Here is a 24,798-nt window from a genome sequence, read left to right on the forward strand (position 1 = left end):
TTGGTAAAGTCCCAATATACTTAAGCTAGAAAATTTTTAATAGCTCTTTATTAACTTAAGATCATTGCTCCAAATTTTCTGAGCTGATTACCAGATAATGCAGCTTGTTTGAATATTTGTAAAAAAAATATTTAATTTTTTATTACATTTCAGGAGTAATAATTTTTTTAATACCGAAACGATTTTGTCAAAAATGTGTGAAGATTTTTGCACTAAAATTAAGTTCTACAAGAGTTGCAAAACCGAAAACAAACCCTCAAGGGAAATTCTTAATTTATGATAGAACGTAAAAATTGACCAGTTTTATCGATTTTTTTTAAATATTGTCATGTATATCAAATCACATAAATTCAAAAAAAAATTAGAAATAAATTTTCTGTTTTATTTTAGGTTATTGTTCTAAACCTCCGTAAATCGCTTATACTGACTCCCAAATTTTAGGCTACAGGTTAAGCTCTACATAATTAATTAAAAAATAGCACTTCAAAATAAAAACGTATCATTCTAAGAGATTCCTTTGAGAGCCTATTTTTGCAGATTAATTGGAACAAAGCAAACCCCTTTTGCCTTAATGCATCATGATAAGAATGAGCAGCATTATTAGTACTGGAAAAAAAAGGAAATAAATAAGAGTTAAAATATGCTACGTTCGTAAAAAAAGTTCAAAGATAATATTTTGTTCCATTTTTTCCAAACAAAAAAATCCAACACGTTTTTTACTACCATAAAAACACATCAGGCCTCGTAAAATATTTATTGTGTGGACACGAATTAATTAATTTATAAGTGTGGTTGTGCTGGGGTCGGGGGTAGGCCGGTGCAGGGGGGCGTCGAGGGGCGGCAGTGTCGATAGCGGTCGCGGGTTCGAGTGCACAACCAGCTAACCACACTGCCACCCTGAAACGCCCACTTGGTCCGCTTGCTGGTCGAGTCGTGTGCCGCCTCTGCCTGGCTGCTGGCTGCGCGTGGTGGATGGAGTGTTTTTCGCCTTGGCAAGTGGTGATAATTGTTGGCGTCCGCGCTACCTGCCGCCTCGCTCAAGCCCACACTCGCGGCCAGTAATAGTCCGGCCGGCCGGCCGCGTGCGGCGGCGGGCACCGCGAAATTCGCGCAATCCATTGTTGCGCCTCGGCCAAAACAACACTCGCGCTGCCGAGCGCACTACACTTTTCGCAACTCGTGCTCGCAAATAGGGCCTCTTGCACAAAGTCATCCTTGATTTTCAGCAAGGACGAACGCTGATCTGCTCCTCACTTTGTCGAAATTTTCGATTTTAGATTACAAGTCCTGATTGCGGCGAATCGCGTTTAATATTGACACACACACTTGTCTTGTAAGTTGCAACAGATCATTAAATTCACTTTATGTTAACTCTCAGGATTTTGAAGATCTACTTAAATTCAAACGACTGTACTAAATTTTAAAATTTGAGAACTGCATTACTGAAATTAAATTATTTTTCCCAGGTCATGCATTTTACTAAATTGTGCTATTTATAGTTTCATTTATTGTATTCAGCGCTCAAAATTTTTTAATGCTACAATTCAAGCAATGTAGGGATGAGTGAAATATTCAATTCAAGTTCAATTTTGATCAAATTTGGTTTGCGGACGTACTTAATGGGGACGAATCGACCGATGGTGCATTTTTGACATTCTGGGAAAACTTAAAAAAACTTCACCTAACCAATTTCCTAATATCATTTCATACACCTTGCAGTTTTCAATATATTCGAGAAGCATATCTATATATTAAAATTTCAAAAGAACTAATTATTTAATTTTTTCCAAGTAACAAAAATGGAGATACTTTGTTCGTTAATCAATACAGAAAATTTAAAGTACCCTATTTCTAGATATTAACGAGCTGTTTGGGATTTTTCCGTCAGTTTCCTGAATAAAAAATGACATCAATTCATCTGTCTAGTCAATTTGATTTTTATAAGCATTACGATTTAATAATGAAAACGTGCTTCAATATTAGTTTTTAAAACAATTAAATGAGGATTTTTCTCTCAAAGCTCCATTACTCGCTAACTTCGAATTAAACAAATCTCCTTGTAATCCTACTCAGATGATTGATTATAGTTCGTATTCAGTAAATTAATCCTAAGAGTTTCTTTGCTGGTCAAAGATTCCAATGACTTTTAGCCCAAAATAAAACAGGTAATTTATTCGTCTGTTTTGAATCTGCTTCTACTAAAAATTCCACCGTTTTTCAATGCCATATCCCCAAAACAACTTGAAATCAATTTTATTTTATTTATTTTCCTTTTTGTCAAAAAAAGTTAATTATTTTACAATTTATTACTATTACTTGTAACATTTAAAAAAAACATATATTTTTCTTTTAATTACGGTAATGTATCATTCATTTTGCAGATTATTTTCACGCCTTTGGCAAATGAAAGAAATGAATCCAGCTCAAAGAGAAAGAGAAAAACGTGTGTCAGTCTGCGAAGGGGCACAAAAAATGAAATGCAGTGTGCGTGTGACATTTGGAATTTATATTTAAAACGCCGTGCAGTCTCCTGGACGGTGGCAAAAAAGGAACAAGAAACCATCGAGTTCTGCTTTATTGTCTTTTTTTCGCTCGGCATTCACGTGTTCAGCAGCAGCAGCCAACTCGACGCGGCGCAGGCACCAGGAACGGCAAATGTCACGGGAATCTGCGATAAAAAAAGTTGGCGGTAGCACGTGCTGAGAGCTTTTCGCCGGTGATATCTCGCTACAGGAGGCGCTCCAGCCAGCCTGCTTTGCACTTTTCGCTGCCGGCCTGCCTACTTCCACTTACCCTGAGACGAGCCAACGCAATTACCATTTCTTTCGGATGAGCAGGAATGCATGGTGGGCCCACAAGCCCACATGACTTAACACACGTACAACATCGAGCGTAACAGTATAATGCACATGTTTACAATTAAATCCGTTTTTATTTCTTCATTTACAAGTCGACGAAATCGGAGGAACAATAAATAATTACACATCAAGAGACAGGGCTTCTCCTAAGAAAAAATACAATCGATATATATTTTTCAACTTCTCGCACAAGAATTTCACAATTTTCTGAAAAAACGTTGTTAACCTTTAACGCCAACCACAATTGCAGGGAGTTGGAAAAGAGGACAGAACTTAAGAGATGAGATACAAAATAGATTGCAGACATATCTTGCATAAATTCTCACGTTTAAATTCAAATTAATTCATGGATGTTTTGAAACCTTGACTAAAAATATGACTAAGACAAAACAGACATAAGATATAAATTAGCTGTGGAAAAATTGAGAAAAAACAATACAATTAAGGTAAGGAGTAAAATGAATAAAAATAAATTACAGACCTTGAAAATATCATGATTATACAATTCACAAATTGTCAAAAAGTTAGTGCCGGAGAAAATTCAGCACGAGTTGCAATATCATTTTATTGCCACTCGAGGATTACATAAAGCTTCATTACAACATTGACAACGGCATACATATTAAATAAAGAAACGTCTCCAGAACGATTACCAAGCAGTCTTCGCGCAGTAAATTTTCCCCGCTGGTTCATTTGATACGACAGACAGCTTTTCCGTCACACGCCGCGAATCGAGGTTGCGGAATAAAAGTCAGAGTTGAGGAGTCAATTGGCACCGGCAAGAAGTGCATTTGAAACCGAACGAGCTGCAGGCGAGTGACCTACAATGCTGGTGGTTTATTTCGGGCCGGTCGCACCATCGAATCGAAATCAGCCGGTGCCCAAAATCCGCCACCGACGACCAGCTCGTCGAATTTATTAATTCGAGACTGTCGGTTGAAACATTTTTCTCTAGCCATTTTATCTCACGGAATCACTCGAGCGGCGCTAGCTAATGATTTTTTCCGTGAAATAGGAAGGGCTAGATAAAGAAAAGCCGTCATTATCAGCGAGCACGCACCGACCGCCACCAGAGCTGATAACGAGCATTTTCGAGACTTTTCTCAATGGGTGCCTTCTAGAGAAGAAAAAAATCCATTGCAACTTATAGAAAGGACGCAAATTAGTGAATAATGGGCCCAATAAGCGATTCTCTACGCGGTGCGGGGGCTGCTTCTTTCTTATCTGGGACAGACAGTTTGTCATTAAACAAGCAACGAGTCGCCGCCGCAGCCAACACCATTGTCACCATGCGGAGGAACGTGCATTAAGTGAGCTTTAAAGGTTCATTCATGGTTCAAAACTCTGCGGAGCACGGTACAAAAGGCTGCAGCTGACTCAGCCGGCCGAGGAAAATGTGGAAATACGATTTCAGGCAGCCATCCGGCGTAGCGAAAATGTAAATTCTTGAATTTATGCGGCCGGAAGGGAAAAGGTCGCCAAAGAGGAAGTTAATATTTGAAAATGCGGCAGAGTGTCCGCTGGGGCAGCCGGGCGATTACGCTAAATGATCAAACAATACAGGTCAGTGTTGGGAAAGGTTATGTATTCCGGTTGCGAGTGCTCGATTTATCAGTCCGGCCGAGGGAAAACCTGTTTGTTGTTGTGAGACTGAGCGACCAACTCTTCTAATAACGGCCTGCCTGGCTGTTCGCGTTTCTTCTGCATCCTTTTACCTTTGGTGTTGTCGACTTTTATTGTTGCAATGCACTTCCTCAAACCGGCTGATCGCGCCGGGGCAAAAGGAAAGAGAGACTCTGGTTTCATTCCACACACACGCATCCACCGCAGCCGTCAGCTTTTCTCAGCAAAAATCATTTCGTTCGAAGCCGTTCCAGTTACAGCCGAGAGAAGAAATTATTACTTTGCCATCTCACAGAGCTGCGAGAATGTAAATTGGAAAAATAAATTTATTCCTTCAAGAAATATAACCAGAAAGAAACTGCATTTCGTAAGGCATTGACATTCAATACAAAAAAAAAAAAAACAATTCAGACTTCCGCCCCGGGTTGTTTTGTCTTCAAAAATATTTTCAAAGCGAGTAATCTGAGGCAGAGATTTGAAGAAAACCGGATGTTTTGAAAGTGAAACAGAAAGAAACTCCATTACATATCTATATTATTTTCAACAGGTTTTGGGAAGTTAACTTTTGTATCTCCATTAGAAATTACAAAATATTAAAATAAATTGCTCTTGTTTTTTTTTTTAATAATTTACGTGTCCATTTCATCAGAAGCCAATACAACGTTACATTAATTTGCAATCGACATCCAAAAGTCTCTAATTCTGCGGTCTGCGTGTATGTGAGAACGAAAGTATTAGGCTGGACACCCTTGCGCAGGACGGGGCCCCAAATTCCCAGGGTAGCAGGCGAAGGAGTAAGGCGACACCGGCTCGATCACCGCTCGCTTTAATTTGATATGCCTCGGCCGACATACTTGAGAAATTATGCGTTCAGTCCCGAGTGGTGTTGTCTGATTGACACGTTCTAATGAGAGGAATGGGCGACACACCAATGGTTGAAATGAATCCTCTACCCATTTCTTATTGATAGTACAAATCCGTGACACTGTATACACAGTGTTTCGTTACCCTAGTGCAGGAGACCTATTTGTTATTGGTAACAATATACCCGAGAGGGCTCTATGATAAATAGCAAAAAACATCGACAGTAGGCTCTGAAGTGAAGGTACAAAATAATATTGCAAAATTGGGCCATACAGTAGAGTCGAAAATCATGCAGAACTGTGTGAAACTATGAAACAGACTGGGGATGTTTACCGAATCAAAGTTTGGTCGGTCTGTCTAGAATCAATCATAAGAAAACGCTTGCGTAAATCTTTAGTATTTGAAGCAGCCGACAGTTCGCTCTACAGTCATTCTGAAAGTTTTGGGTATTGATTTCAAAATACTTGTACTTTCTAGACCATAAATGATTTCATTTGAAAATTTGTTTATCAAAATAATTAATATGAAACGACATTTAAAATTTCAAGAATTGATTTTGTGTCGCGTTAAATGATGTTTTTGTTTTAGAATCAGAATAACAAATCTCCGTACTTGGCAACGAACAATGAAGATTTACGCAAAGTTGTTAACCTCTGTATCAAACCCCGGGACTGTATAACAATAAGACCATAGTTTTGCCTAATCGGGAAAGAGATAAATGCATGCACAAGAAAATAAAAAGAAAGTGAAACGAGTACAGAGCCTGCCAGAGGGCGAAATGCAGTGATCCCACTAACGAGAGCGAGTGGGTGTAAACGCAAGCTGGCTGGCAAGCCGCGATTTCGTAACCAGATAGCACCTCTGATTCACGCGCATCGCGGCCAATAATCCGCCAATTGCACCCACTGTTGGCTGGAAACTCCTTCCTTCCTTTATCTCGGGCCAAATAAATAAAACGTGCGCCGGCGGCGGCAGCAAAACGATAGAAGGAAGGAGCCATTAACCAAATTACGAGCGCAACAAGAAGGCGGAGGCGCGCCTTAATAGGTCACTGCATCTCGTCGCGGTGGCTTAAGGCCAAAGGTCGCCGCACAAACAGAGTAAATAAGTGAGCGAGCGAGAACAGAAATAAAATGAATGATGCACAGAGCGGGTGTCGCGCGCACCTCCAAGATCGTTCGTTGAACTTTTCGCCATCAGGTACTGGGCTCGGTACGTACGGAGAGTACTTTTTGTTCGTTTGGTTTTTGCACTTGGAAGAAGGCAGATTCACCTTGGGCCGGAATGTCGTACCAGATAGTGCATTTACAGAGATGCGAAATTACGTGTAAATGCGCCTCTGGCACGGCTCCAGGCCCTGCGTGCGCTGGGCCGTTTGGGGAGCGCACGGAACGGACGCATTTTTCGGACGCTTTTTCGAGAGAACAGAATGCGCATTGGTGTGTGAGTGTGCCAACTAGAGATTCACATTTCATATCGAGGAGCACCAGGAGTACAGACTCCTCGAACAGGAGATACGGATGAGAAATCATAATAAGTCGGACAGAAGAAAATAAATAAAGGGCAAATAAACAAGTCGTTTACATCAGCAGAAGAGAAGATGCGAAAGAAAGTTGGAGAGACGGCAGACATACGAGAGCAAGCGAGAGAGAAAGAGAGAGAGAGAGGCTAGTTCCCCTCACAGCATACTTTTGTTCTACTAATACTGTGAACAGTGGTGTAGTAGAAGAAGAAGTGAGTGAGCAGCGGCTTTTTAGTGAAATATAAAAATAGACAGGTGTCTAATAGGAGCTGGCTTCTCCGTGCTGCCGAAACTCTAACTTTTAAGTGACAAAAAAAGCTATTTTCAGTCAACGCTACACATAGATAGAGAGAAGAGAGAGAGAGAGAGAGAGAGAGAGAGAGAAAAAGAAGAAGAAAGCGCGTAAAACGATTCGGTATAGATTGTGTCCGCGCACGCTTGTGTCCGGCGGCGAGACGAGAGCTGAGGGCCTATTTCGGTTGGCCACCCCGCTGATTAGCATTCGCCCGCTAAAAATTATAATCGGCCGGTCGGTGCGGCGGCCGATCCGAATGAATTTACAATGCGCGCACGAATAATGAATAAGAATGGGCCCGATTGTCATCAAACACTGACACCACCACACCAGCAGCAGCAGCAGCACACGCGGCGGCGGCGACGGTCGCGGTCCTTTCTTCCTGGCACACAATGGGGCAACTGACCAGTCTTGAGCACTTTGCGAGCGAGCAGACTGCGTTCCGGCCACTGCTCAGCTACATATAGGGCAGCGCACCGAGCCACTTGGCATGCATTATGCACCGCGTGCGCCGCGCGCGGGCCAGGGGAGGGGGGCACAGCCACATGCATGCACTTTGCTACTTGCGTGCGGTGTGCACTTGAAGGTAAAAGGTTATTGGCAGGCCCCCGAATTGGGCCACGTTGCGAGAGCGAGAGAGAGCCAGAAAAGCGACCGCCTTGCGGGGTTGCTCAACCGGAGGGGCGGGAGGCGAGGGGAGCACGTGGGCCCCGGACGAACGGAGGAGCGGCCCAGCTGCTCCGGGTCCGCCCGGACACTCAATGAAAGGCCACGAGACTTCGAGTCGCGAGAGGTGAGCCCGGAAATACGTGTTTGCGTGAATCTTTGGTGTTCGTCAACGTCGACAGAAGGCGCCACCGTCGATTTCAAAGTTGTAGGCTAAAATTTAGGACCTAATATTCCTGCTAATTGTGCGTTGTGGAATGGGAAAATCTCATTTGATTTGCTGCTTATCAAAGTCGTCGTTCCTTTACCAATAGGCCAAGTTAACATTTCGTTCTAAATGTCTAAGCTTTTCCCATAGAAAAATGCACATCAGCAGGAAGATCAACCCTTAAATCAGGGCCCAAAACTTGCCAATCACCGGTGGTGCCATCTGCCAACGCCTTCAAACGCAACCGATGCACGCAAACGCAAGTGGCGCAGTAAATTCGCGAGTTTAGCGTCGGCCCGAGAACAGTGTGCTTCCTTCAGGATTATTTTAAGCAGTTGGACGAAACGGCGGCAAGATAATTAGCGGAATTAGCGGGGCAGGGGCAACGCATAAAGGCTGCTGCTGCTGCTGCTTAGTAATGTCGCACAGCGGTGTTAAAATAAGGCCGAGACAGGACGGTGCTTTTTCGGTGAGGAAAGCACTTTCCGAGGTGCAAAGTGCTGATGCTTCGCGTTCTCGTGGTGTCGAGAGGCTCGAAAATCGAGCGAGACGGGCCGAGATTTGTTCAAATTCGCGGTCGAGAGGTCGGCGGGGTCGGCGCGATAAGCCCGAATTCTCCGATCGGCCGCGCAGCACTAGGCATTTTATTATTTCAATTCGAGTGCAATAAGAGAGAGCAAAATAGGCGGCGAACGGTGCGTTATTTGATACATATCTCGGGGCGATATCAGTGATAAGAAGGCCGACTGCTGCTGGCGCGATATCAGCGGAGCCGAGGAAAAATGTGGCCATCCTCCCACTCCGAGGAGGGCTCAATTTACAATATGGCGTTTGGGTGAATTATTGCCAAGTCATACGCGCGTGAATTAATTTGAATCCGATTTGAATGGAAAAAGCGGCGGTGGTGGCGGCAGACGTCGCGCGAGGAGGAATTATTCAAATTTGAAATCACATGACCGAACGACGGACGGCACTCACAACGCGAAGGAAGCCCATGATACAATTGTGTCGTGCGAGGAAACCTTAAGAGTAGTGAGCAGCGTCTTACAATCCCATAAGCCGCGGGGACGAAAGACAGAAATCTGCATCACATTTTGATTGATGGCCGGTCGGCCACGGACGCAAAAGAAGGTCAGGTGGAGGCGGCTGCGACTGCGGTGGAATTTGAAAATACCTCCAGCTCGCGAGATTCGGGGTGCGCGGACACAACGTGGGCCTTCGTCGCGGCGCGAGAAAGAAGGAGCGAAAATTGGCAGCAGCTGCTGGCGGGTCGGTGGGTTGGTTGCGGCACACGCACTGCGGGTAGCAAGCAAGCACTATGCTCACTCAGTCAGATGACGAGGGTATATTCTCGTAGTTGGCACACGGGAAGGTATTTCTCAAAAATAAATACGCGACAAAAAAACGCGAGAGATAGAGCCCCTGGCCAAGACCGAAAGAGTGAGAGAGATAGAGAGAAGGCCGGGCTGCGTCTGTCCGTGCGTGCGTGGGGCGCTGGAGGCGGCCGGCGGGCCGCGGGCGGCCGCGGGGACGCAGCTGGCTGGGTCGACGGCCGCCGGGACGGCTGCTGGTGCTCACTGACTTTGCGTACGGACCCCTGGACTCGTCTGCTCGCTGCTGCTGGCACGAAAAAACCCGCAGGGAGGGGGGCACCACTCGCCGCCGCCGCCGCCGCGGCACACTCACACAAGAAGCAGCTAATCTCATTAGCAGCGAAAGAGGGGCACGCTCGGTGACAAAACCGGCCGCCACGTGACCCGCCTGAGCCGTCCGAAATTTCGGGCCGTCCGCGTCCAGGGGCCCCGACGCGCCACCGCCAGGCCCACGTCCGTCCGTCCGCCCCCGACCGGCCGGCCGCGGGCATTAATCTCTCCGGAAAAGGCCGTCGACCGACCGGCCGGCCGGCAGGCGCTGCAGTCATCTGAGCCGGCTGGCCTGCCTGCCAGGCCGGCTCCCCTGCTAATGCATTTTTAGCCTGCATGCGACGGGTTTCTTTCTCACTCGCCGTGCAACCAGGCTAATTTAATAATTGGCCGAAAATGTGCAGGCACGGGGGAAGCCCTCCAACCACGCGGGTGCATTATTATTTTCTCACACATCCAGGCTAGTGCCCTTCCAAGTGCAAAAATTGTTTCACTCGACCCACTTTCCGTGTCGAATTTTCCCCCCCAACAATTGAATTATTCATTCGATCCGCGACGTGCGGTGTATAGATCGATTGCGAAGACTGCTTGTTCATACATTCTGGAGTTGTCTTACGAAAATAGTGCGCGCGAAACAACAGACAGGAGAGTAATTAAATCGCACACACGCGGACGTGATGATTCCATCTAGCGAAGAACTGAGATACCACCAGCTGTGTTCACTGATTATTTCGAGACAGAGAGCACAGGGTGGCTCCCTGTTCTGCGCGAGCTTTGCTTCGGTCGCTCGCCGGCGTCTTCCCTACAGCGCTACTTCCCGGAAAATTTATCGGTAGCGCGAACACACATGCGAGACGCATAAATATCGCACGAGATTGCGTCTGAAAAAGTACGACGGCTTCAGCCGTTTGCGTTTTTCTTGTCGGGCGATTTATTCTATCGCGGTGAGAAGACAGTCTGGGTAAAAATGTGTCTATTTTCATTTTCTACCGGAATTTTCTCTCTGAATTTAAGAGGAATGATATTGTTGATAAGATTGATAGTGCAAAGCCTTGAATTAATGGTTGTATGCTAACCCTTTAGGATCGAGTTTAAGCAAGCCCAAAATTTACAAAGAAAAATCAAAGTGCTTTTGAATGACGAGAAATTTCTCCCTACTTGCAATCTGGTTTTATTTCATTACAAAGAGTTTCCCAAAAAGTGGCAAGCACCGCCGTATAGATCTTAAAAAGGGAAATCAAAATTTGGTGAAATTAGTGATTAAATTTTCTTTGATCTAATTCCATCCATCAAAAGCCTCCAATGAAACCAAAATTAAATCCCGTTTCATATGTAATTTAAAAATTGCTGTGGAAACGATTTTCCCGAAAATTTACACTGCTTCCTGAACCAAAAAAATCCATAGAATAATTTATTACAGGTAAATTAATATCCCGGATTCAGCAGTATCATCCCTCTTAGGCGTATTTTAGAAAAAGAGCAAACGCGGCATTTGTACCGAGACTGCTTCTCGCGCGCGGAACGGATTCTACTCCGTCCGCTGAATGCGAGGGTAGGCAACACGCTGCACTTACCTGCTCAACGGACAGTCTACGCTGCAGGAGCTCGGCGAACGGAGTGATGAGCGGCCGCGCTGGAGTCTGGCGACTGCCGCCGGCAGGCCCAATCTCTCTGATTCAGGGGAAAAAACCCGGCCGGCGGCTCCTTTCGGAGCTTGAATGAATCACCCGGCAACCCCAGACTACTCGCCACGGCGTGGCTCATCTTGCAGATAATAAATTTTATCAAAAGGCAAGGCTATTACAGTGGCAATGAGGCGGAGGCCTCGCGTAACGAGCTTTTTAAACTTCCCTCCCGGTTGCTCTTTTTGCGCAGGAAATTAGCTTTGCAAATGGTCGCATTTTCTGGAGGTTGCGGCTCGACCACGCCGTGGGAATAATTTGTTCTGCTATTTGCACAAGAATGGAAAGACGTGACGTAAAAAAATTAATTTAAAATGCCTTTCACTTGACTCTACACAACTTAAAAACTTCAATCAATCATCCCAGCTGCAGTGAAAGTTTTTTTAAAGTGAAATCCGACGGTCAGGTACTTACAGTCTGTTTGAAGACTCGAGCAAATCCTTGTCCTTGTCCCTCTCCTTGGACTCGTTCATCAGGCGGTAGATCTTGCCGAAGACCACGTACTCGAAGCTGTCCGCCCTGGAGGGCTCGTTCTCCGCCAGGGGGTTGTACTCGCCCGTGTCGGCGTAGCCATCCTCACGCAGTGTTGTCGCCAACACCAGTCGGAATTTGTCACCTGGGAACACACGAGAGGAGCGACTTTAGCTAAAAAGCAGTTTTGAAATTGGAAAAGTTTGGCAAGCGCAGTGGCGGTTAGCGGAACGGAAAATGGTAATTACCACACGCCACGTCGGCGGCGTTTTTGCTCGTCTAGAAATTTATTGCATGAGGTTTGACCTGAAATCCTCTGACACGTCGTGCTGATTTCAGGCATAATTCATTTCAAGAATCCCGATAAATTCAAAAGTCATCTGAAACCATACACGAGGAGAAGAAGCACCTCACAATGTATAATTGCGTAAGTGAACGGCGCAATAACGGACAAGATGCACGCGGTGAGAAGCCTCACACCGATCTGCCGGCACTGCCACTGCTCCGCGCTCCGCAGCCCGAATTGCATCTTGTGCTGCGGAGCGGGCGGGCGGGCTAGCTGGCTTTGTGCTCACACCTGTCTGCGAATTCGGCGAGGCGTCGGCCGCGAATTCGCAGACGCGCGCGTCCAGCCGCTTGCATCAAAAATCGCATTGACCGTTTTCATTATTTCACCCGGTGGTGGGGGGCAATCCAAGGCCTCGGTACTTACTCCTGAAAGCATGGCCAGCGCAATTCAAGGTCTCGGTGCACGCCGAATCACGTCTACACCGCTTAATTTTGGCGCCCAATCTCAACAGGCCCGTTTCGAGCCGAATTTATGACTCCCTCAAGAGGAAACGTAAACGACTACTGTACTATAAATTTACATCAATTTAGCCGCACGACGAGATCAAGAATTCAAATCGGACTCTTCAATTAATTTTAAATCTTCTCGATTATTTTAATTGGCCGTTTGATGAGTGATTTTTAAGTGCCTGTTACATAAATTTAAATGCGTTCACTTCAGTGCGTCACTAATTTGGTAGCTAACCGTTAATTTCAAGAATGGCTTGCTATATTTTTAATTGGGATTTTCTTTTCTTGGTTCCGTGACACTTTGATTTTATTTCCATTTTAATTCAAAAGTCAAAGTAACCACCTTGAGAAAAATATCCGAGATTTACATAAAGAAAAGAGACTATGCATCTTTAATTCCTTAAGAGTTTAAATTAGGGAAATTAATCTGTAGATGGATTAAATTTTTTTCCAGCATTGTACCATCCGTATTGACAGCTTCTTTAAAGCCTGTAACCAAGTTAAATCGATCATTGGCATCGTGACAGATGGATTCGATTTTTGCCTTCATTGCAAAGCTCAATTAGCGGTGGGAACGAGGCGGTAGTGCCCTGCGACTCGCGGCAACAGTTCCAGGTGGTTAGTTTCGGCTCGTCTAGACGCCACGCCAGGTGAATTTCGCGCACAGCAGATAGACAATGTAGTCGGTGAGAGAGTAGTTTTCTTGTACACGAACGTGCATTCGAGGCAATGAGCGAGTACATACACATAAATTCTCTCTCTCTCTCTCTCTCTCTCTCTCTCTCTCTCTCTCTCTCTCGCGGGCAACCTTGAGACGCGAGGCGCACATCACTTTTTCAATAATCATCGCAGTCATTTATTTCTTGCCGTCATAATCAAATCCTGCCAGGCCCAGCACAGACGCTACAAAACGAGAATAAGTCGCTGCACATTCTTTTGGCACAACGAGCCTCAACGGCCGAGTCACGTGATTTACATTCTGCCCGTTTGTGGAAGGGGATCGTCCGTCGTCTAGACTGAAAGTGCGTGAAACTGGGCAACAGGACTAAGAAGATTGAAAGGAGAGTGTAACGATTCACGAGGGTCGAGTTTAAGTAAAAGCTTTTCAAGTACACGTTGAAGCAATAAAATGTCTCAAAGCAGCTTTATTTTAATAACGTTTTACAGGATTAAGGCAATTCATGAGCGCAGACCAATTAACATCAAAATTAAACCCTACAAACATAAATTTAAACGAATTAATTTACAACGAAAATTAATCGAAGCTAAAAACCAGAAGATTTCATCAAAAGGTTGCGTTTTCTTTAAGCCCCGCTTTTCACTTATCTTTTTTTCAAGTTCTTTTGCCATGTAAAAAGCAATTTTAGAAATAATTCGGTCACTTGCTACAAAATTTTGGTTTTAATTTTTTCCATGCCTTTTGTTGGTAATAAAATAATATTTCCCTTTAGGAACGAGGAAAAATTGTTTAATATGCTTCAAATAAATTTAAAAATATTCATTTATCAGGCAATGAATGGTCTCCAACTGTCCTCCGATAATGCTGCTTTATACCAGCCCGTTGGCTCGCATTGTTAAGGCACTCTCAGGAGTGTTAAAGCAATGTGAGGTATTTGAGCAGTTCGGAGATCTAATACTGGCTACCCAATGTCAGAGATGGCAAAAAGTGGTTAGTTTAGTGACTCGAATTGCTCAAATTGCTCGACGGGCTGGGAGGCGCACCGGCGCCGACTCGCTACTTGCTGGTTTGCACCTTTCCAGCATGCGTGATTTGGCTTCACGGGACAAATGTCTAGCGTTTCAATGCAGTCCTCGGTGCGGAGGCAAGTGGCCCTTCAGTGGGCTGGGTCCCTGTGCGGCCTGGTGCGCCCATGTTATCCGTTCGCGGTGTTATTGGGACCCGGGTTTCAGCATTCGTGCTAGTGCAGTGCGCGCCCTTCCCGGTCCTCGGACGGACAAGGATAAAAAGAGCAAAAAAAAAAAAAAAAAAAAAAATAAAACAAATTTACGGAATGCTGCTTCGGATTTCAGGAGAATTGTTTCTGATGGATTTATCTACGAGTAAATAAAAACTGTCGTCGGCTTTACAGTTCAGACGAACACAATCAAGCGTTTTATTACAGAACGAAAGACAAGGCACGCGAAGACGTCGTTTTTTTCTTGTTATTTGACGTAACGAATCCAATCGGGAGTAAATATTTCGTCCTAATCACAGCCATTATTAGCAAACAAGGAGTGATCCTCCGTGCTGCAGAATATAAAACAAAGCCCGCGGCGATAAGGCAATTTGGGCGTTGGACAATATTGAGCAAACTCGCGTGCACGAGGAGATAAGGCGGCGCAATCATCTGATCGACGCTCTTATCAGTCGGGAACAAGTACGCAGCGGTTTTCGCTTTCACAAATGCCCAGAAATGCGAGAGAGCAAGCTAGAGCATAGGAGCAAAAAGTTACGAGCCGAGGCAGTCGGTTCGCCAAACACAATTAAGGCCAATAAAATAATTTAAAGGGGCGGAGGGTCCTTTCAGGCGCCCAAGGGCGGATTCTCCCGAGTAATTGAATCCATAAATACCTGCTGCCGTATTTTGCTTGTCCGTGTATTTCATTCGTGGCGGCACGGCGCCAGCAGAGTGAGTTCAGTTCGGCTTTGACAAGCTTTTTCTCTGTTTTATGGCGCACGCAGCGGGCACCCGGTCCCGTAATTACATATACGTTGTATTATGACGTCTGCGACACACACACGCTCACAAAGTTTATGCCTCCGCCACCGCAAAAAGCTATGTTCTTAGCCTGCAAGTTTTCTCGGTACTCGCCGGAAGAGAGAAATAAAAAAAGAAAATACTACATTTTGACGAAAATGTACTCCACACGTTGAAACTTTAGAAGCTCCACTCGACACTCAGAGGTCTTTGCTATCTTATGAAGACAAAAAATTATTTTGAAACTCTAGGAGCCACCAAAATTTAGAATACATTAAAAGGATATTCAAGTCAATACAAAATAATGCTTTTAAAAAAAGAGTTGGAATCGTTGACATAGGCGAACAATAGCAGGACAGACAAAGCTAGTCATAAATTGATTTTAGCCAGCAAAGGAAATTACTATAACCAGCCCAACAATCGAAGTAAAAGTTGGCGCTCCCTGGCCTTTGACAGCCTGAAAATTTTTAAGTTTTTACAGGATTTTTTTTCGACGCCAAATTCTTGGACTAAACTGCAGTTCAATATTGGATTGCAAGGTCGCCCTGCGATGAACTTTGGGTGGTGATCGGCAGGAATCGATGCCGCAAAGGCATTAACACGCGTGCATAATGGACGTGTATCAAGATAACCCGAGTTTACGACCCTCTGAATTGACACACACACCACCGCCGCTGCCGCCGCCGCCGCCGCCAGCAGGGTTGTTAAACGTGAGGCAGCGTGCTGGCAAGGAGGCGCGTTAATCAAGCACTTTTTATGTGCGGAATTTGCATTTTGCCGTACGTATACACCGGCGCCGTGCATGAACATACACAGGGTTGCTTGCTTTTGATAAATAATCAGCGCCGTAAAATCCACCTGCGAAGGAAGGTGGCAGCAGGCATTCGTTTTACGGCGGCGTCGGAAACGTTGCTAGCGGGAAAGCCGGCTGTTTGCCCGAGGATTAATTTTTGATAAACGGCGGCACACAGGTCTAGCCAACACAGATTCTAATCTAAGTTGGTTACCTTTTGAAAAATGAGTGTTGACCTAAAATTTGGTCGACCCAACCCACCGTGCCTGAGCGGAAATTAATTGAGCAGCAATATTTGCATGTTGATTTCAACCGCACGCTTGAAGCGTAATTCTGTTCGTGGAATTATAATACAATTGCCATCCCGCACGTGATTCTTTTTTATGCCTCTCCAACATCTACATTTTTGCTTTGAACAATGCTTGAAAGTGACCTTTTCACATGAAACTCTATACTGTGCCGCATTTTATCAAGTTAGTAAATTACTTCATCACGACGGCAGACTTGACGAATTCAAGATTTCTATCCAAGGCAGTTTGGTAAAAATTTATTGATTTAGAACGCCACCAAATCCCCAACCTAATAATCTTTGGCGAGGAATGAAGTTCTTTTAATTCACTTTAAAAATTCATTGCTGTGAAAATTCTGACGAAATGAGCAAATAATAGGAGTGAGTATATAAATTAACCGCAAATAGAATGTGAAACATGACGGTAGAGCCTTCAAGTAGATATAATATGCATATGCAATGAAGCATTTCCATCCCTTCCATTAATCATCGCGCAGATAACAAAGCTACCAATTTTAATTTGGCCGAGAAAGCAATGCGGAGGCGCCCTCGGGGGTGAAAAACCCTTCATTCAGATTTCCCGGCTGAAGCTGAAAGGAGGCAAACACCCACGTAACAAGGACCTTTCCTCCTGCTTTCTCACAATCCGGCCCATTAATCTCGATTGCGCGCGCGACGAAACCGGCGAGTGCTGGAGTGTGTGTAATACAGCAGAGCACGTACTTGTGATTAACGACCTTCGCATCGACCTCAATTTTCCGCAGCAATGCACCACGAGCGAGGAGTCGTCTTCGTCCTTGTGCGCGAATTACAAAGTCGCTGCGCAAAACCTCGCTCGCTCATCAGTTCACGAGGGCGAAAGTAGAGCAAACATCTGTTCGGGATGTCAATGCAGGAGGTTGGGTGCATCGGAAAGTGCAAGTGAAGCGCGGCATCGATCGCCAACGAGAGAGGCGTCAGCAGGTGCCTCTTTCTCTCTCTCTCTCTGCATCGGGCCGGCTTCCCGAGACAAAAAGACGCCACGCGACGCAGAGGTGACACTGGCCACCTTGTCGTGTTGAATACCAATGACACTTGATCGGCGAATTAGGATTGAATAAAAAAGCGGCCGCGCGTGCTTTAGCCATGCTGCCGCCACTTTTTACTTGAAACGCCGGGCTTGCGTGCCGAGTAATCGGGTGCAACGAACTCGGCTTTCATCTCATTTTTTGCTTAAACAGATCTTATGACGTCTCACTGCCCAACGAGCGCATGATTTATAGTTTCATTCTTTTTTAATACAAATATCTCAAACGTCCTACTCGCGAGTTTTGCAAAAAGCTATCGAGAGATTCGAGAGACAGACGGATATTCTTTTTATGCGAGAGTGACGACGAGAAGTAAAAGTTGTCCGTTCGAGTTGGATTTCAATCTGTTTTTCCCTTTGAGCGTGCATGCAAAACGAGCTTGCAGACAAACACACAAACAAAGCGCAAGCCGCATTCGGAATTACAACCCTGCCTTGCTTTCCTCGGGGAAATAAGCGGAGCTTTCAGGACGCCACCGCGTCGGCTGCATAATGCATATTGGCAGCCGGGGGTCCATTTGGGCGAACAACAAAGGGACCGCCGGCATGCAAATCGAGCACGCTCTCTACCTTGCACTTTGAATTTCAGATCCGTACATAGGTGGAGGAAGCTGAAGATTGGCTGCGGGATTGTTTCGACTTCCGGTCTTAGTTCAAGGCACCGCAGAGGATCGATTTTCGGCAACAATGTGTATTGGGACTTATTAAAAATTCAAGCCTGGTGCAAACGAACAAGGCTCTCATTTGAAATGCAGAATGAAAACTCTGGCAGAAATGACCACCATTACTTTTGTGCCACGATCTGTTCACTTACAGACTGATCAGAAATAGAAAATTGAATTTGAAATAAGAGCGGAACGAACACTTATGATTCACGCCAACGGCCAAACGAGCAGCAAAAGCTTGCAGATTTTTCGTAGTCCGGAATTTACGATGTTGTGACAGCCTGGAGAGCCAATTTTAGTTCTAATTAAAAGGTTCAACATATAGAAACCACACACTAGCTTGCGTGATAGTATGCTGATTCCGAACAAGAAGTTGATAGGATGCAGACCTTTTTCCCACCGATTAAGCCGTTACATTGTAGGAACAGAAGCTATGAAGCAATCGAGACAATATTTTTTTAGCGAGTATATCAATCTGTGGCTCGAAACTTTCGGCAGAGTAAACTTTTCTTTTCACTTTCCGCCAACGGCCGGTGCCTTATGGAGTGGGCCATAATTTTCCGAATAACGTCGATGACTCGTCCCTGCGGAGAAAATTAAATTTGCAGCTTTATTGCAGACTTCAAAGTGGTTTATAACCAGTCCGCAGCTAATTGAATAAGGCTTGGCAGCAAATTACAGGCAGTGACCCAAATGGGTGATGTGCAGCGTGCGCGAAACCCATTCGGCCGTATCACGTACAATCTGCTCGAGATTTCCGCGCACGCAAAGCAAAAGGGGCCCTTCTTGTTCTCAGCGCAGAAAGTCGTTGGAAAATGAAGGTGGCGGAGCAAATGTATGCAGATCTGATTACTCGGTGGAGAGGCAGCCGTGGCGACAGCGACTCGGCGAAAAAAAAATGAGAGGAAAGAAGGAGGCAGCAGAGCCGAATCGTGCATTTTTGACAATTTTCTCTTTCTCATCATTCGGCAGCAGCGGCGAGAACTTTGCAGGCCCGTCAGTTGGCAATGACTTTTCGGTCCAGCTCGCGGCGCTCGTGTTTCTGCCAAATCGTGACAGCGGTTACGGACTCTGGATGTGACTCACACACACAGCGCTATTAGGCAATTTCGGATGCTCGTGATGCGCGCCGCTCGAAACATGACACAGACGAAAAATAGAAAAGCAGCAACAACTACCGCTTCAGAGAGTTGAATCAATAGTTTCTGGCTCTAGGAAATCACGCCCATGATGCTGAAGGTTGTCATTATTCAAAATATTTGCTTGATAAAGATCAATATTTCTACTCTTATACACTCCACAAAGGCTCTTAGCGTGAGTTAATTGGTTAATTAAATCCCATCTTTTATTGCAAATAAAGTAATTTTATGACATCAAAATCATGATTTGTCGAGCATAAATCAGTGGCCTGGAGCGGCTGCATTTCCAACTCATTTTTATAGCTGTCAACGTGGTTGATTTTATTATACACACAGCAGTCGAGCATTTACGGAGCAGCAAACAATCTTTTTGTGTGACCAAATAAACGATAAAAAGCGCAGCATAAAACCGCAAAGCATCACCAAATTTCGGTTTGCCCTTGGGAATAGAAATCGAGCGTCCCGAAACCACAGCACAACTTCCGCGAAATCCATTAAAAAATTTGACACCAAAAAACGCAACGAACCAAATTACTCGACGCACACGCGTTGCGAATTCGCGAATGCGTGAGCGAAAGGACAACAATAGGCAGCGAGTGTGAGAGTTTAAAAGTCCAAGGTAATGTTTACAACCAGCGCAGAGGGCGGAGAGTTGCTTGCATTCGAATTCGCATCTAGGCTAGGTTAGTGCCGATTCTTTGGTAGCAGTTCCGCATTCCTCCTCCTCGAGCGGCACCAGGGCCAGGTGCAAATTCGCGAGCAGTGGGGGCGATCACTAGTGTGAGAGAGAGAGAGAGAGAGAAAAAAAAAGAAAAAGCCATTTTGACAACGTAGCATGCGGCTGACACGTCACTATATCGGCTTGGCTCTCCTCCGCAGGTACAGGTGCAACAACATTCAAAGGCCACATGAGCGCGGCTTTTGTACCAAATAAAAGATTAGGTAACTTTTTCGCTCAGGACCTTTCGTATTTTTGTTGTTTTGGTGCTCTAGTGCAAACGAGCGAAAGGGAGAGGTCCTTGAGAAAATCACCCGTCATAATCATAACTTTTTTCCCAGATTTTAATGAAAGAGATTTATTTTTTCTAAAAAAAATAATTGTATAAAAATAATAAAAAATGTCTCTTCGTTACATTTCAGTCCCCAATTTTTTTATTTAAATTTTTTGTAGTTGAAATCTTCCATTTTGCTTAGTGAACAAACTTGTTTACTTTAAATATTTCTTAGCCGCAAAACTTTCAATTTGAATTTAATGTACTTTTTGTCAGGAAATTTAACGTTAAGATTAAAAAAACCGGACTTTTGAGCTACTTTTTTTCGTAACAACCAGCCATGAAACATAGAAACACACGGACAAAAGAACAATCCCTGATTTTTTTCTTCTCTCTTTCTTCCTTTGGTGCTGGACCGTTAAACGCACACATATTGATAATTTCGCCTGCTCGCTCGCGAGTGAGAAACCGATACGAATCTCCTGGCGAGTTCTCAGGGCATCATTTTCCCATTTCCCGCAGCTGCGTGGGCACGATTTCAGCCATACAATACAGCTCCCAGTTCTAATTTTGCCGATGGAAAATCAATTTCACAAGCAACACGCCCGAGACGCGCGAAGTAAACAACTTTTCCATTAAATCGCAAAGCCCACTCCAATCGCAGCAGCGACCGTCTCTCCTTACTTTTATCTCTCGCTCCCTAGGCGAAATCGCCTGCCGGATTTATATTCATCCAAGGTGGAGAATCGGCGAGAAACAAACATCGGTTCCGATTAAAGTTCTGGTTCGAAATTAATTTGATCGCAGGGGGAGTGGGAGTGGGAAATTAAACAAAATTCCGTGGGGTGAGCTCGCTGAAGCTTATAAAGTTCAAAATCCTTTTGTGCCGCGCGATTCGCGAGCATCGACCGTTTGTTCGTTCGTTCGTTCATTCGGCCGGCGTTTCGGGTTGTGAGACTGCTTGCTTTCCTGCCAATTACGATTTCCCATGCAAGCAGCAGTCCGCCAAGCGCAAAGACTAATTAGCAGCGGCAGAGCAGCACTCGGGGATTTCGGGCAGAGCGACTGAGATGAGAACGAAGAAGAGTTACGAGCCGAGCAATATAATAATGATGATGTAACGAAATGGCAGCGTCACGTTTCGCCCGCGTTCCAACCGAGCGGAGAACCGAAATTAATTTCGAGAAACCCGCCGCGGCTCCGTGTAAATGTACAAGATTTCACGAAATGCTAGCATATTACTCGCGGCCGCGTGAAGACGAGCGAAATAAATGCAAATTTAATGCCGCTGGAACTGGTTTTCGCGAGCAGTATAATCTGGCCCCAGAGTGTTGCTGCTGTTATTTGCTACAAATTGAATTTGGAAACACACACACTCACAGCGGAGGAGATGTTTGTACTGTGTATTCAGGCATCTCAAAAGGCATCCATCAATTTGTAATCAGCCTCTTTTCATCTCGCACAGCCCCATCTGTCGCGGATGAAACTTTAATTTTCATTTTCGCCTGCTTTTATCTTTGTTTGGTGCGCGCGGGGAATCTTTACAACTCTCTCGCCTTGCTACTGCCGAGGAGGAGGAAAACGACTGTGGGAATTCTATTTTTGGGCAATTCACGTGTCGTGAGTGCATGGCCAAAAATTCGGCGCTTCCAAATATAGTACACGCACGCAGCACCGGAGTATTGATCAAGGATCGCGGACGCATCATCATTCATCTGGGGAGCGGTGTCACGTTTAGTTATGCTCATCGCTCCAAAATTGATCGCCAGAGTAAAATGGACACGTGGAGGAGTGCTTCAGCCGAAAGAGTGCTGCCAAATGAGGAGCAGTGCTGCAGCTGAGACGGCCTGCATGAGAATTAGAAAAGCCTAGCGACCAAACCTTTTTTCACAAGCATGCGAACAAAAAATGAATGAATGAGTAAGCTGCATTAAATTTTCTTACTGCAGATTTTACTTAAGAATTATTTTTTGTGAAATTTTAGGACACAAACAAAGTGTTGCTATCTCATGACACTTCTTTGTGCAAGTTGTAAAAATTTCCATTCCGATAACCATCTCCCCCCAGCGGAAGTCAAGGTTAAAATTAAATTACCGTCAAATAAATTTGAATGTCGCATCGTATGAAAAATTCTTGGGAGCAAGAAAGACAGCGCAATTTTTGAATCCCTGGGTATGAGAGAATTTTTAATGACGTAATCCTGAAATTCCAATTGCAAATTTAAAAATTGCTTTTAAAAGGCTTAATCTAACAGTAAGCTCCGAGCTATGTCAAATAGAAATAATCGCCCTATTCAACTCCCAAATAATAGTGCTCTAAATAGTGTTTAATTACATCATTTGCGAGCGGCTTTTCTACTGAAATTATTTCGGGCTTAATTCTTTCCAGCAGCTGTTTCATCCCATTTAGGCAGTGGCCAGTCAAAAGCAGCGAGACTTTTTGGCAATTACGTCGAGATCGCGCAATCTACGAGGCAAATCTCACTTCCAAACTGAAGCCGGGCCACGTGCATTCGTTAAAAAGGGCAAAATAACACGTTGGCAACGAAATAGGCCTCTCCGCCATGACTAATTACGAGCCTTCCTCAAATTTGGTTGCTCGGAAAAGGCATGATTCTGTCTATTTCGCGCGAACAAGGTCTTTGGCTGCAAAAAGATCTGGATGCAGCGCAGCGGTGGCAACAGAACAACAAAAGCTCGGTTGCATAGCTTTTTTTCTCACACGATCTCTCCGCATAACAAAGCTGAACGAATGCATCTGTGCAGCGGCAGCGGTGCACTGCCTTTCTGTTCCCATATACAAGAAAAGTTGTGCGCGCGCCGAGCGGAACACCTGAGCAAAAGAACAAAGCTGGCCTTGGGAATTAATCGTAAATGTGATGACCTCTGTTATATCATTATAGGCTGCATGGAAGTGAGCGTCACGCACGCGGCCTAATCAATCCAAATTTTCTTCCTTCGCAGTCGAAAAGGAGAAATACGCCGCCTCTCTCACTCAGCGCGAAACAAAGCGGATGAAAAATTATCTGCGCCAGGCACAATGATGCAGCACGCCCAATTTACCGATTTTATTTGCGCGCCCGGCGAGAGTTCGTGCAGTGGAGTCGCTCTCCGATCATGATAAACTCGAAAAATCCGGTGCCATTGCTCACTCACGTACGGAAACACACACGGCAAATTGCAGAGAAACGTACGCGCGGTCCGTGAGAGCAAAGAGGCTGCCGGTCTCTTTTTCGACACGTCGCCAATTCCTTGCCTGCAGCTTTGTGACTGTTTCTGCACCAAAAAATTAATTTCTTGTTGGTTTAAGATCGTATAAATTGTTTCAAAACATCAAATGAGAAGAATTTCGGTTTTTTTAAAAACAAAAATTCACCATTTAACTAAGGCTAAAAGTTCAAAATCACGATTTTATTGAATTTTTTGTTATTTCTAACGAAGGGTAAAAATCCATGCAAAAGCCCTGAATCGTGCAAAGTTTTATTTTTTGTTAAAAACAATTGATTTCAAATATTATTGATAATTTTAGTTAGCATAAAATTTTCGAAGATCTGGAGTAAATTCATCTCTCCTGCAAGAGCTAATTTATTGCTGCATATTAGCAATAAAACCATATTTTAAAATAACTATTGTAATTGCATGCTTCAGGAAGGTATAATCGCAGCCAAGAAAAAATCCTAAGCCATTATCGGAATGAATTCAAAAAAGGTTTCTACCAATCCACTCGGCGGTGTTTGTTTTCGGGCTTCTTTTTAATTGGAAATTGGCGAACGTCAATCATTTCATTGGGAAAGAGGATGAGCGCACGGTGTGCGCTTGACCTTGAAGTTGGCTCGCCAGCAGCACGCCTTTCAATCGCACTTGGCGCTTGAAATAATACCGCAGCGGCAGGCAGTAATGTGGCTATGCGAACCAGCCAACGGACGAACCAACGCACCGACCAAATAAATTGAAAGGCTTCACTGTGGAGTGAGGCGAGCTCTGTGATTTTGCCGAATTGGTTTTGTTCCCGAAATCGATTGTAATGCGACGGAGCAGCGCCAGCAAGATCCGGATTAGCTCCTACTTGTGGCTGCCAATTACGTGAAACCGCTTTTCTTCGGCAAAGAAAGAAAGAAATAAATAAAAACAAAACACAAATAAAGACGGCAATGCGGCAAAAAAGTTGAGAGTAATAAAGAGTCATGTATATATGCAACACACCTCTTATCCGCAGTGCATATTCACGTCAATAGGCACCCCTCGGGAGCCGCCCTCGAGTGGCTTGTGGCGTCGTACGTGGGCAGATGCGGAGAGAGCGGCGCCGGCGGCACCCATCCTTGTTCTGCCGAAGGTGCACTGCGACTGAGGCACCGGAGTGAGCACAGCGCCCGCTCCAGCGGCCAAGGAGGAGGCAGCCGAGCGCTGCGGTCTGTACTGCGGAGAACCAGCTCGGCGGTGGGCAGGCACGGCAACTCGCTTCGCTCGCTTTTGCTGCTCCGCTCACGTACTGCTGAGCGAGTGTGTGTATTGCTCGCCGCGTACGA

The 24,798-nt window shown here is 45.0% G+C and overlaps 1 protein-coding gene across 1 annotated transcript in view; it reads right to left on the bottom strand.

The window, feature by feature from the left end:
- Rpb8 (DNA-directed RNA polymerases I, II, and III subunit Rpb8) overlaps positions 1 to 24,798 on the bottom strand; it is a 56,387-nt gene that overhangs the window by 1,125 nt on the left and 30,464 nt on the right. The window contains exon 3 of the mRNA XM_065478021.1: positions 11,776 to 11,977. Coding sequence (XP_065334093.1) covers positions 11,776 to 11,977 — 202 coding nt within the window. The remainder of the gene's footprint in view (positions 1 to 11,775; positions 11,978 to 24,798) is intronic.

This window comes from Cloeon dipterum, chromosome 1 (genome assembly GCF_949628265.1).
Source record: "Cloeon dipterum chromosome 1, ieCloDipt1.1, whole genome shotgun sequence".
Classification (NCBI taxonomy): domain Eukaryota; kingdom Metazoa; phylum Arthropoda; class Insecta; order Ephemeroptera; family Baetidae; genus Cloeon; species Cloeon dipterum.